At 40.6% G+C, this 12,785-nt stretch overlaps 1 protein-coding gene across 1 annotated transcript; it reads right to left on the reverse strand.

Moving 5' to 3' along the window:
* Positions 1-777: 777 nt before the first annotated feature.
* Positions 778-6,681, reverse strand: LOC149464442 (keratin, type I cytoskeletal 12-like). Its single transcript, XM_089674723.1, has 8 exons — positions 5,523-6,681; positions 4,773-4,855; positions 3,771-3,927; positions 3,333-3,491; positions 3,008-3,133; positions 2,623-2,837; positions 2,213-2,331; positions 778-1,382 (listed from the first exon to the last, which is right to left on the reverse strand). Exons 1-8 carry the CDS (start codon positions 6,675-6,677, stop codon positions 1,279-1,281), a joined length of 2,118 nt encoding a protein of 705 aa, XP_089530849.1. The 5' UTR covers positions 6,678-6,681; the 3' UTR covers positions 778-1,278.
* Between the last annotated feature and the right edge of the window lie 6,104 nt (positions 6,682-12,785).

The raw sequence follows: 12,785 nt of genomic DNA on the forward strand, positions 1-12,785 counted from the left end.
AGAGGCCAGTGAAGAGTGGGACATGTTCTTCATTGTAACGCTGGGGAATATAATGAGTGAGAGGTCAGATCTACAGTGTCTGTTGGTTCTGAGCAGTGTCTGTTGGCTCTGAGCATGAAGAGGTTAATGCCCTAGGAACTGAAGTGTGGAGTGCTACTATAATGGCTTGTGGCTATACAGCTTGCCCCTAGGGGATGACCTCCCAACAAACATCTTCAAAAATGTGTTCTAGTTAATCTGCCCCCATTTTTGCTGGGAAGGTAGACAGGTACACCATCTAGAGCAGCAGTCTACAATCTGTGGCCTGCAGGTCGGATGCATCCTATTGCTTGACTTTATCTAGCCCTTGGGTCATTATTCGTTCCAATGATGAGACACTATTCCCCCTACAGATATAAATATTGAGCTCTCTTTCTTCCACTAAGACCAACGAAGGGGCACTATTATCCCACAAATATTTGGGCATTATTCCTCATTCTATTGACCACAGATGTTGTGTAATTTATTTACTCCCACTGTCTACTACCACACTGATGTTGGGGCCTTTTTTACTCCTACTTTCCACAATCTGAGCCCCTAAAGTCTGAAGGATAGCAAACTGGCCCTTTGCATAGAAAGTTTGGAAACCCTGCTTTAGAGACGCACACAAACATAGGATCCCTGTCTACACATGTAATTATACATAGGTACTTTATCTGTACATCCACACTGGTATGTGGTATTGTGGTAATGGTATTGTCTACATACATAAACAAAATTACACACCAAAGTCAAATATATATTATTGCACATAGCAGCATTTATTAAATGAGAAGAAGAAAATACAGTTTCTCTGGCCATATACATCTTTCGCAGAGCAAATGGTGACAGATAGAGAAGCATCATTTCACAAATGCAATAGGGAGAAAGGTTAGAATTTTCAAGAGCACACATATAACTAGTGATTGTTAGTGATAATGGATAGAGGGATTAAGCGACTCTACACATTTTGACAAATTTAATTTTTTTTTGATGGATAGGCAAACAAATGGTTCCATAACATATTTTTGGCAATTAAGATATTTCCTTTGTAGTGCCTCTTTTACTGCCAGGTATTGGTAGATCATCCCTTCTATGCCATTCCTAACATCCCATTAGAAAGCTATCTCTTTGGAGTACACAATATTTCCACCAGTGTGTAGTTCTCTGTGACTTCTTTAAAGTTTTCTAATTGCTAACAGTTGTTAATATTTTAAGCCATTTGTTCCAAAAGTAAGATAGCTACTGGATCTTTCAGATTTATTTCTGCTGATGGATCTCGTTCACTCTGGTTGAGACAATTCTGCCGTCCATTCTCTCTTCAGTAATTGCAGTTACTACCCGCCTTCTGTTATGGTCTGGGACTAGAAAAGAGAAAATGGTAAAGCTTAATTACTTATTAGTGTCTGATCTGAAGGATTAGAGGCATACAGAAACCCATGGAAAGGAAAGATCAGCATTCATGGCCTGACTACTTTAAAGTGCTGATCCAATGGGATAAAGGTCAGTTACCCAATACCATTAGATTAGAGTGTGCTGGTGCCGGGATTGCCACATACAAAATTTTGGTGGAGGACTACAGGCTGTCAGTGCAGAGGCCTGAAACACAGGACAAGGTATGCAACAGAATCGAGGTCAGTTACTTTTTAAAATCAGCACCCCTATACACATCCATTAGGTTCACGTAGTCACAGTATGTTGGCAGAAGTGGGATCATAGGGGAACACTTTCCATCAGAGTCCTCAATAAATATATTAAAACAGAGTGACTCAATCTGTCAGCAACCATCCAAAAAAAAACTTGGTTGGACTGACCCTTTAACTACTTATACTCATAAGTCACAAAAGATGGAACTTAGTAAATGTTGCTGCAGTGTGCCAAGTACTTTTCAATGCTGAAACAGGAAGGGTTTACTGATCCAGATGGTCTGTTACATTTGCCAACAAAACCCATTGATTTTTGTCTCTGTGAAATAACTATGACTAGCGGCTTGGCTCATACTGAAGTGATTGGTGGTGGCACATGCTAGAGATGGCAGCCAACAGAGCTGCTAATATGAAGATCAATACACTATGGGTGCAATGGATGTGTAGTGCCACCAAGTACATGGAGGTGCAGGGCCTTGATATGATTTCCATCTATACATTAGTGAAGTTAAAAAAAAAATGATTATGCTACATTTTTCTGTAGTTACCTGTGGCTGAAGATGAAGCTGGCCTTCCTCCTCGTCTTGATGGATAATTATTCTTGTCATTGCCATGGCTATTACTATTACCGGTACCACTGCCATAACCATTACCGTGTTCTGAACCTCTGCACAAAAATATATTAAAGTTACATTGCTGAAATGGGGATGTGCATGTTGTTTAAAAGCAATTCAAATATTTAAAAATAATACTATATAGCTTAAATAAAACCATCTCAATCACAAAAGTGACTACTGCTAAGCAGGCATGGTGGGAATACCAATCATCACTTCTTAATCCTCCAAAATGTTGCCTGTACATCTTTCTGAATGGCATTGTGGGAGTCCAGGAAATTTTGACAAGTAAATTGTAAGCTTCTTTGTAAAAACAAACCAAAAAATCATTTTAATACACCTACCCTTCTTCTTCTAGAAGCTTGCGGTACATGTTTATCTCATTCTCCAACTTGCTTCTAATGTCCAGCAGAAGCTTGTACTCTCGTGACTGAGTTTCCAGGTCATATCGGAGCTCACACAGCTGATCCTCCAGAATCATAACCTTTTCTTGAATTTCGGTCAGCTCATCATAGTATCGACCCTCCGTCTCTGCCAGTGCATTCTCCAAGGAAGATTTCTATTTGAGGGAACAATTGTGACTTTGTGCTTTAGAGAAATACCATCTCAGCCTATCACCGACACACCCAGGTTATAATCCAAATCCAAAAAGAATCTTAAGTAACAATTAGAAGTATAAAAATTTGTCAGGGGTGCTAAATGTATACAGCATAGGGGCTGATACTGTACCGTGGCAGACTGTGTCTGGAGTTCTATCTCCAACTTCTGCATAGTGCGTCTCAGTTCCATAACTTGATTCTTGTATGATTCCATTTGTTCATTGCTATCAGATATTTCGCTGTTCAGCTCGTTGACCTAAAAAAAGAATGTACAGAATTTTGCAGTTAAAATACACATCAGGAAATTGAAGACACACAAGCATTTCATTAGAAACAGATGGAAAATCTCTTCCAAAAAATTGGGAAGGTGATTACCCCAACAATATGATTTTTTTTTTTCTGTAAAGATAATTCATGCCTTCGTTTAAGGAATTACATATTGTCAGTTAAGTCACCTTTTGATGGTATTCGTCCTCGGTCTTTTTGCGATTTGCTTCTGCCAGCTCTTCATACTGAGACCTGGTGTCATTCAAGATTTTAAGCATGTTGATACCTGGAGCAGCATCCATCTGGACTGTCACATCACTGGAGACACCTTGCAAGGCTTTCATCTCCTAGAAATCAATATGTTAGTCAATTAATAACTTATGTCCACAACAAACACATTTTCAAGGGTATAAATATGACTTTTGTTATTGTCCATGAGTACTCTCTAAGCTTTAATATTAAAAACCATTAGACTATATTAACATAAAGCTTTGGCAGATCAGGACTAGAAGAAAGAAATGAAGCTCATGTACCTGTGGCAATAGTACAGCTAATTATGCTACAGGTTAGCCTTTATTACCAAAATCTGTCTATCAGCATATGTATAGAACTAATGCATTTCTTACGTCTTCGTGATTTTTCTTGCGGTATGCAAGTTCTTCTGTTAGGCTCTCAAACTGGGATTCAAGACTGGACTTATCCAAGGTCAAGTCATCCAGAACTTTACGTAATCCGGAGGTATCACTATCCACATTTTGGAAAAGGCAGCGTTCACTTTCGTACCTGGAAGCACAAACAATCATTCTTATGGCTGATGAGAAAATATTTTGCCTGCAATATTGCTTTAGTAGTGGTCACTGCTGACCATGACAACAATCTAAATTGCAAAGTTAGCCCTGCCTGGAAATATGCATTTGCGTAATAGTATAGTCAATAAGTATAACTTCTCTCAGTATTGCCCTAGGCTAAAACCCATTAACAAACAAAACAGGCAAGAAAATACACAAACATTTGCAGTGAACAGTACTTTTTTCCTCTTGGCAGAGTGTGGCAGGGTTTGATCCTCGCCATGTTTTTTGTGCAGTTCGCATTCCTTGCAGGAAGTTTTCCCCAAACTTCATAACTTGCCTCCAAATAATTCTCCTTAAGAATATATAGAGAATGAACTAAAGAAAGCTTTCACCTATACTATAAAAGTATTCAGCTTAGATCCACTTTGATGCAGAGGTCAATATAGTACATATTTTCCAAACCTTTCCAACTTTACTGTATCCTGAAAGCTGCTGTTCCCATTTGTTGCCGCAAAGTGGTACTGTGTGTGTACCTAGGAAATTAGTTTTGGCTGGCTTTGCCTTATTTATTTGTTTTGTTCTATTGCCAATTTAATGACATTTGAGAGAGGTTATGCACCATGAAGATTTTTGTGAAGGTGTTAATAGTGTTAAATATTTTTCTGTCCATTTGCCAATATGCCTTATTGTATACAGTTTTGTTAGAAAAATATTTTTTTGTTAGATTTAGGGTTTATGTGTACTGGAACAACATTTAGTTATAAACTGAGAGAGATTTGTTTTAGATTACATTATTTTTCACAGGAAATTCTGGTATTGTAGACTTTTTTCACTTACTTCACTTTGAAATCATCTGCAGCCAGTCGAGCATTGTCATTTTGCACGGTGAGATGATTATTATCCACAGTAGAAGTATACATCTGTATGAATGCAACAAAGTAAAATGAATTTAACATGTCAAGGCACCTGGATTTCAAATAATGAATCTGGACTAAATAGCTGTGTGCAACATTTTTGCAAATGGGAGGCACAGTGACTCTGAGGCCCAGCCTCTGTAGGGGCTTTGACACTGGGAGCAAATATAGACAAAGGCAGAATAGGGTCCTAACCCATCCCTCTGTTTGACATTGAAAGCCATTGCAATAAGTACAAAGAAGTTGTTCAGTTTTCATTTAATATACTGGCACTATCCCACAACACATCAAATGCTGCATGACTTACTCCCTTAAGAAGTGACAGGTCTTAGCATTATTGCTTATTGACTGTTGGTATATCATTACTCTTACTACATTACTGTGCTTTTACACCTGGGAGGTGCCCAAAACTGTTCTGCAAAGCAATTGTGGCTCTGCATAAGTATATATTTATAACTATTTGAAATTTCACAATCTACATTTAAGTCTCATGCTTTTTTCATTATGATTCATATCTCCACCACTAATATACAGCTTTGTTTGGCATTGCACATTTAGCAGCCCTGAAGAATTGTATTCCTGTTTGATGATAAAAGGGTTTGCTCAAAAGAAATATGTTTTTTCTATACAAATTTGTTAGGTATGAGCTTATGGTATATGCTGGAAGGCTTACCTTATCTTTAAGTTCTTCAATGGTCTTGTAATATTTGGTGTAATCAACTTTTGGAAGCTTATTGGTTTCATACCAGTTTCTTATCTGAACTTCAAGTGCTGCATTAGAGTCTTCAAGAGCACGCACTCTGTCCATATAGGTGGCCAAGCGAGAGTTGAGATTCTGCATGGTTTCCTTTCCTCCAGCTTGATGAAGACTAACTTCTCCAAGGGAACAATTGCTAAAGCCTCCTCTTTGCCCAGAATTTCCTCCACAGAGACCACCAAAGCTATGATGGTTAGCTGCACTTCTGCTAGAAAAGCCACCAGTTGACCTGCTGCTAAAACCACCACTATGGCCTCCATTCTGCCCACTAGAATGACCACCCCCTAAACCAGTGGATCCCCTAGAGCTACCAGCATGGTCTCCACTTTGGACAGTTCTAGAACTGCCATTATGTCCCCTAGAGCTTCCTCCACTTTGCCCCCCACTGGAAGACCCAGTTGTATATCCACCAGAGCTGCCACTATGGTCTCCAGCTTGTACAACCCTAGAAGTAACAGCATATCCCCTGGAACCACTGTCATGGCCTCCACTAGAGCCACCTGTGTATCCAACAGAGCTGACACTCTTGCTTCCACTTTGTCCACCCCTGGACAAAGCATCATGTCTCCTAGAACCACTGTCATAGTCTCCACTATGACCTCCACCTGACCCAGCTGTATATCCACCAGAGCTACCAGAAATGCCACCATGTCCTCTGGAACTGCTATCATAGCCTACACTAGAACCACCACTTGACTGAACACCAGAATAACCACCACCAGAGACACTACTAGAACTACCTTTCTGAATTCCAAATGAGTCATTTCCTGAATCATCCACAGAGACTAAGGTTTTTCTGTAGTCTTTTCTGTACATGGTATTAGATGTTTCGCTTTGGTTCTGACCTGAACTACTATAAGCATGTTCCTCACCATAGTGTCCACCAGAAGTGTTTCTAGCACTTGGTTGTCTTTGAGTATTACCTCTAGAACCAGTAGTGCGCTCATCATTGTGGACACCAGAAGATGTATGCTGATCACCTCTATCCTCACAGACTTCACTATTTCTGAAAGACCTGCTTGATGCTGAGCTCCCATGGCTTTCCTGGTGAACTGGAGTTCTGTAAGACATTTTCTTCAAGAGAGATATGTAGACTTAGAGAAGAGATGATTGTCAAAGCACTCATGAGCACTGCAATGGCTTTGCTACATTTTATACCCAAGTGGGTGTTGCGTGGCAAAATTCCATAAACGTTTGAATGTTACAATGTTACCAGCCTCGAATCTCTATGTACTTATTTATAATGGTTAATAACTAACTTCAAGACTATTTCTTTAAAATTGGGTAGTAGTTTGAGAATGGATCACATTTCAAAACACAGACAGGTGGAGTTAAGTGTGAGGTTTATTGCTATAATTTAGGAGTTTATTTAATGTTTTTACTATATATTTTTATTATCGTACAGGAGGAACACCGTATTAACATATCTGTCTTCTGACAAAAGAGAAATTAAACCTGTTGGCATTGGAGCAAACCACATTCTTTCTCATACAGTGCATGGTTCCTAACTTAGAATAACCTTAAAGCAATAAAAAGTCATCATGCTATAAAACTACAGAAAAGTATAGGTAACAGTTCTGGTAAGGTGGTAAAGCACTTGATGGGGCCAACAGTCGCTCCTCTGTAATGTACACTTGGTTTATTATTTAAGAGACTTCTCAACAAACCAAAATTTTTATATTGATACTAAAAAACATATTTTATCTATGTTATAATTGGCAATTTCCTTTATCCGCTTTAGAATTTTATAGTATTCAGGCTGTACAGTCATGGAATTATGAGTGTGAGTGAATGCAGTTACAGGTCTGCTGCTGCCAGTCTGACATTCATTAGTTTTTCAAGTGATTCTAAAGCCTAATTTTTAAAAATCATAAACACGCTATACTTGCCTGCTCTGTGCAATGTTTTTTGCACAGAGCAGCCTTGAACCCCATCTTTTGGTTCCCCCACTAGAGCTCCTTGGTCCTCCTCTTCAGCAAGTGCCCCAAAAGCAAGCCGCTTACTATGGGGGCACTTGTGTGGGCTCGATCCCGAGCCGTTCTACCTATGTCTATAGACACAGACAGCGTGTCTTGGTCCCTCCCTCATCACACGATTTGATTGACAGCAGCAGGAGCCAACGACTCCTGTTGTTGCCTCTCTCTGTCCTGTGAGAAGAGAGGAGAGAGAGCCACAGATGGCAGGCAGTGTTGGATCAAGATTGGGCTCAGTTAAGTATTTATGGGGGTGGTGGGGGGATCCAGGTCACAGATGGTTTTTCGCCTTAATGCACAGAATGCATTTAGGTAAAATACCTAAATGCTTTGTAACCACTTTAATGCAATATTGTTGAACTCCACTTTAAAAAAAACACTTTAGAGTGTAGATTTTAACATACTAATAAAATATATGGTTTGGAAAGGATTTTTCAACTTTTAGTGTAACTCAAGCTGTTTTGAATAGTGTGGAAGGGACTGAACATCAGAAAATGTAAGGGAAAGAGACATGGACAGCAATAAAACTGCTCTTGAGGCATTAGTTATTGAATGTAACCACAATGTCCAAAACTACAAGAGAATAAAAATCTGACTGGAGGTACATTTTAAAATAATTCAACTTTACCCATACTCTCTGGTTTGGGCAATGTCTCACATTCCCCAAAATGTGTGTACATTTACTGCCAGCACAATAGCTAAACAGAGTTAAAACATTTTTCTGAACTGTTTTACTTGCCAGAAGATTTGTAATTCTGAACTGCTGGTTTTCCATTTAACATGGTCAGTGGAGGTGCTTAGCCTTTAAAGCTCTTATCCAGGCTAAACTAAACCCCACCACACTCATCAATTAACACCTAACTCCCTTAACTACTTGCCATGATAGTTTTTTTTTTTGATAACTGCAGAGTTATCAAACTGACCCAACTCTTGGCGGTTTATTCGAGATGCTCTAAACTGAACTGGGTTTATATGGAGAGGATGGCAGTCCCAGTTTACATGCTGGACTATCTACTTTGGTTTCCCCTCTTATATTGGCTCTGACGCTTTCCCAGTCGGTTGCATTATGGGATAAGCTCCGAGACAACTCAGCAATAGTTTCCTCTTTCTGTCCACTGGCCCATATTTTGAATAATCCTTAATTCCCACCGGGGATGGATATTAAGGCATTTAAATGGTGGCTTGACAAGGATCTTTATAGAATTGGGCAGTTTTTTACCCATAGAGGGCCTTTTGCGTTATATCATTGTGTTGAGGTTTTGGAAATGCCCCAATCAAAGCGATTCCATTTTTTCCAGATCTCGCGTTATTTGCGTTCCCTTGTACCCAATGAGCAGGATCAATAAAGGGTTACTTCATATGAAAAGTGGTGCACACAGGACTCGGGCCAAAGAGGGTATATTTCTCTCGTATACTGACTGGCTTCGCCTTCTAAGTTTTCTTATACTGGATTTCTGACTGGGAAAGAGATAGAGGTTGAAGAATGGCATAAGCGCTTCCTGAGATCGTATGTGGCATGAGTGGTTCGATGTGTTATATGTGGTGGGAATGTCCACGGCTTTGCGGCTTTTGGAATGATCTCTTTGCTTTGTTGCGTAGAGTCATTTGCTCTGTTGCGTAGAGGGGCCCATTTCTTAAACCTCTTCTGTTGCTTTATTTAAGGCATCAGTGGAGGATGTTCCTCAACATGTGCAATGCCTGATTTTCTACTTTCTATTACGTGCAAAGATGACCATTGCTAGGGCCTGGAAGCAAGCCTCAGTGTCTATGACCCAAGCGAAGAATAAAAATCACCTGGATTATGATGCAGGAGAATGCTGTCAGTGTGCTCCATGATACAGTGGCTATATTTGAAAAAACATGGGAACCCTGGGCTAACTACAGTACATATGAAAGTTGTATTGTGATTGCTCCTTTTAGGAGAGGGTGGTGGGTGCCTTCTTGACAATTCTTTCTGAACCTGTCTTTCTGAATCCTTTTCTCTTCCTTTTCCTTTTTTTCTTTCCACTCTGGAATTCTGTTACCAGTTTCTGGTGCTAAGAAGGATATCTCAGGGAGCTGTTTGGGGTGACTAGTGCTTGGTTTTTGGGGAGTTGAATGGTGGTTCTGGGATGTCGAGCACTGCCCTCCATATTTCTATATGTGTTTGGGTGTAAATTGAGTCTTTTAGATGTCTGAAACTATGACACTTTGTACACTCCTAAGTGTTCTTTATCATTCCTTTTCCTGTACCAGTGTGATTTGACGGTAACTATGGTTATGTGTTATGTTGAAAATTCAATAAAAATGTATTAAAAGTAAACGCCCATTGAAATATCAAAATTGGATTCCAGCAAGCACAACAATGTCAACATAAATAACCCACTGTGACCCCATGTGTCAGGAATGGACTTGTCAGTAATGCTGGGACTCACCTGCCTTGTGGGCTGCAGTACCAGGGCTGGCCAGCGGGTGCTCCCAGCAATCAGAGACTCAACCCTGCAGCCAGCCAAACACCTGAAGCTGATTATGCAGGTGTATTTAAGGGATGGCCAGACCTGCAGTCTGGGCCTTGGTGTGTGTTTTGCTATGGGCCCCTGTATCTTGTTACCTGCATTCCTGTTCCTGTTCCTGTCTGACTGATTCATTGCTGACCCTGCCTGATCCGGACCTCTGCTGACTTCTCCTGTTGTATCCCTGGTTTGTGACCCCGACCATTCTCTGCCTGACCCCCCTGTACCTACCTGCCCGTTAGTTGCTGTACCCGGCTCGTGACCTGACTACTCTCTGCCTGCTCCTCCTGTTCCTACCTGCCTGATTGTTATTGACCCGGCCTGCCTGACGACGCTTGCATCGTATGTATTGTTATCTGTGGGTGGTTTGGTTCGTTTGCACTGTGTTATGTTTTAGTATTGCACTGCGTTTGTTTTGTTAGTGTTAATAAATTATATTGTTTATAACATATCTGAAGCCTGCGTTTCCCTGCGTCAGTTCACATACCTCTGGTCATACCCTGGAGCCCTGACACCATGTGACTGTTACCATCATACATTGCAAAGCATGTTTGCACTATTACAATCTCAGTTATTAAAGGTAAGTTCTTCACACCCAGGGGTGGACTGACCATTTGGAAACTCGGGCACTGCCCGAGGGCCCGGGGTCAGTAGGGGGCCCCATGAGGTGCCCTTGGTACCTTTTTCATAGGCTTTTTTGAGTTTGGGCAATGACACAGGGGCCCCATGATCCCCTATTGCCCGGGGGCCCCATGAGTTGTCAGTCCACCTCTGCTCCCCCGTTGGTGATACCGCCCCTGTTCAAACCTGTAGTGTCAACTTACTGTTCTTCAATTCAAGTGAAAAATTTTGTGTGAGATAGAGGCATTAGACACCCTCAGTAATGAAGATTCTTTGTCATGTTTCTAGATATCTAGGAAGTGTTTAGAAAGACATTGTACATGTGTTCATTCTATTTTAGGAGATGGTTATAATAATAGTAATAAACTGAAACATTAACAGTGCTCTAAAAATAAACTTTATTGTTAAAATAGGCACCATAAATGTAGATGTTAGCTCCCTAGTGACAGGAAGCTTAAAGTATCTCAATTAAAGACTTGATAATGGCTGAGGGTAGATGATTTCTTACTAGAACCTCTAAATGTATATGATATTTTATATCCTAACCAGTGCCGGGACAAGGACATCCAATGCCCAGGGTGAAAACCTAGAACTGAGCACCCCCACGCCCCAGCATTGGTGTTAGTGGCCACAAAAAATAACCTCTGCTATTGGTCCCAGTTACCACAACAATATACCCCAGCAGTGATCCCCCAGTTGGCGCCAATCTCTCTCCTTGGCTGGGAATAATATCATGTCAGAGGAGCCGACTGGGACTAACCACCTTCACTGGTCGAGTGAAGATTACTCTGCTGGGCAGTAGAGTGCTGTCTTTTGGTGCTGCCAAGGAGCAGGAGATGCAGGGACATTTTCTGAATGCAGTGAGACTATGTACAAGATCATACGTTAGTCCCTCTTCCTTTTCCTGTGTGCAGGTTTATTTCAGTCAATGTATAAACCGTATTAAAAATATGTGACATTAACAATAAGCATTAGGTTAATCTTCATTGCTTTACAGCGAAAAAGTAGAAACACTGTGACAAAATGTGAGTATGACTAGGGGCAGCTTGGGCTATGGTCAAATAATAAGCACTGCAGTATGAATAGCATGCTATGGCAAATAGTGGGCGCAGTCAAGTTGTGCCTAATAGCAAAAGAATCTTAACCACTTCAAGTCCGGTCACTTTCACCCCCTTCCTGCCCAGGCCAGTTTTCGGCTTTCATGACTAGTGCACAAGAGATAGGCTAGTCAAGACCCCCTACACCACCATCTCACTCTCTCACATACCCCTTTAACATATCATTAAAGAAAAACATAACACCGATTGGATTAAAATGGCCAACACGGCCATTTATTAACACTTCAATACACAAAACATTCCTTAACCACTTCCTGACTGGCCGTTGTATATAAACGGCCGGACGGTGGCACTACAGGGTCGGGTGTCCGTTTATAAACAGCCTCCCTGCACCCTGCTTGTGTGCGCTCCCCGGGAACGCGCAGCACCGCGATCCGGTGACCGCTGTGTCCTCCGGACACAGTGAAACACCGATCGACGGACGGGACCTCTGTACAAGGTCCTGATCATGTGATCACTGATTGGCCAATCAGTGATCACATGCAAAGTAGTAAGCAAGATGTCACTTGTGACATCATTGCTTACTACGTGTGAAATCTGTGAATGATCACAGAGGTCACATGGTACAAGGCTATTCACAACAGCCTTGTACCATGTGACAAGCTGTGACCAATCACAGCTCACTCAATAGTTCTCAATGGCTGCATGAATGCAGACAGAGAGAAAGAGAAATGATTGTTTTTGCATCCTATATGGGTGTAAAAGCAGTGTAAAAAAAAAAATCTTCATCACCCCCCAAAAGTAGTACAGTGTCATCATGGTGACACTGTACTGCTAGGGTGACAGTATGTAAAAAAAAAATAATAATAAATAAATAATAATATAAAAAAAATAAAAATGTAAAAGAAATGTTTAAAAATTATAATTTTTGGTTATAAACTAATTTGATTTATTTTTTTTTTACTAAAAAGATAACGGAATAAATGTTGGCCAAGATTTATGATGAAATATTATTTGTTTGAAAAATTTTATAAG

The sequence above is a fragment of the Staurois parvus genome, unplaced genomic scaffold (genome assembly GCF_062004578.1).
Source record: "Staurois parvus isolate SC_StPar_1 unplaced genomic scaffold, SC_StPar_1.0 ptg000151l, whole genome shotgun sequence".
Lineage (NCBI taxonomy): Eukaryota > Metazoa > Chordata > Amphibia > Anura > Ranidae > Staurois > Staurois parvus.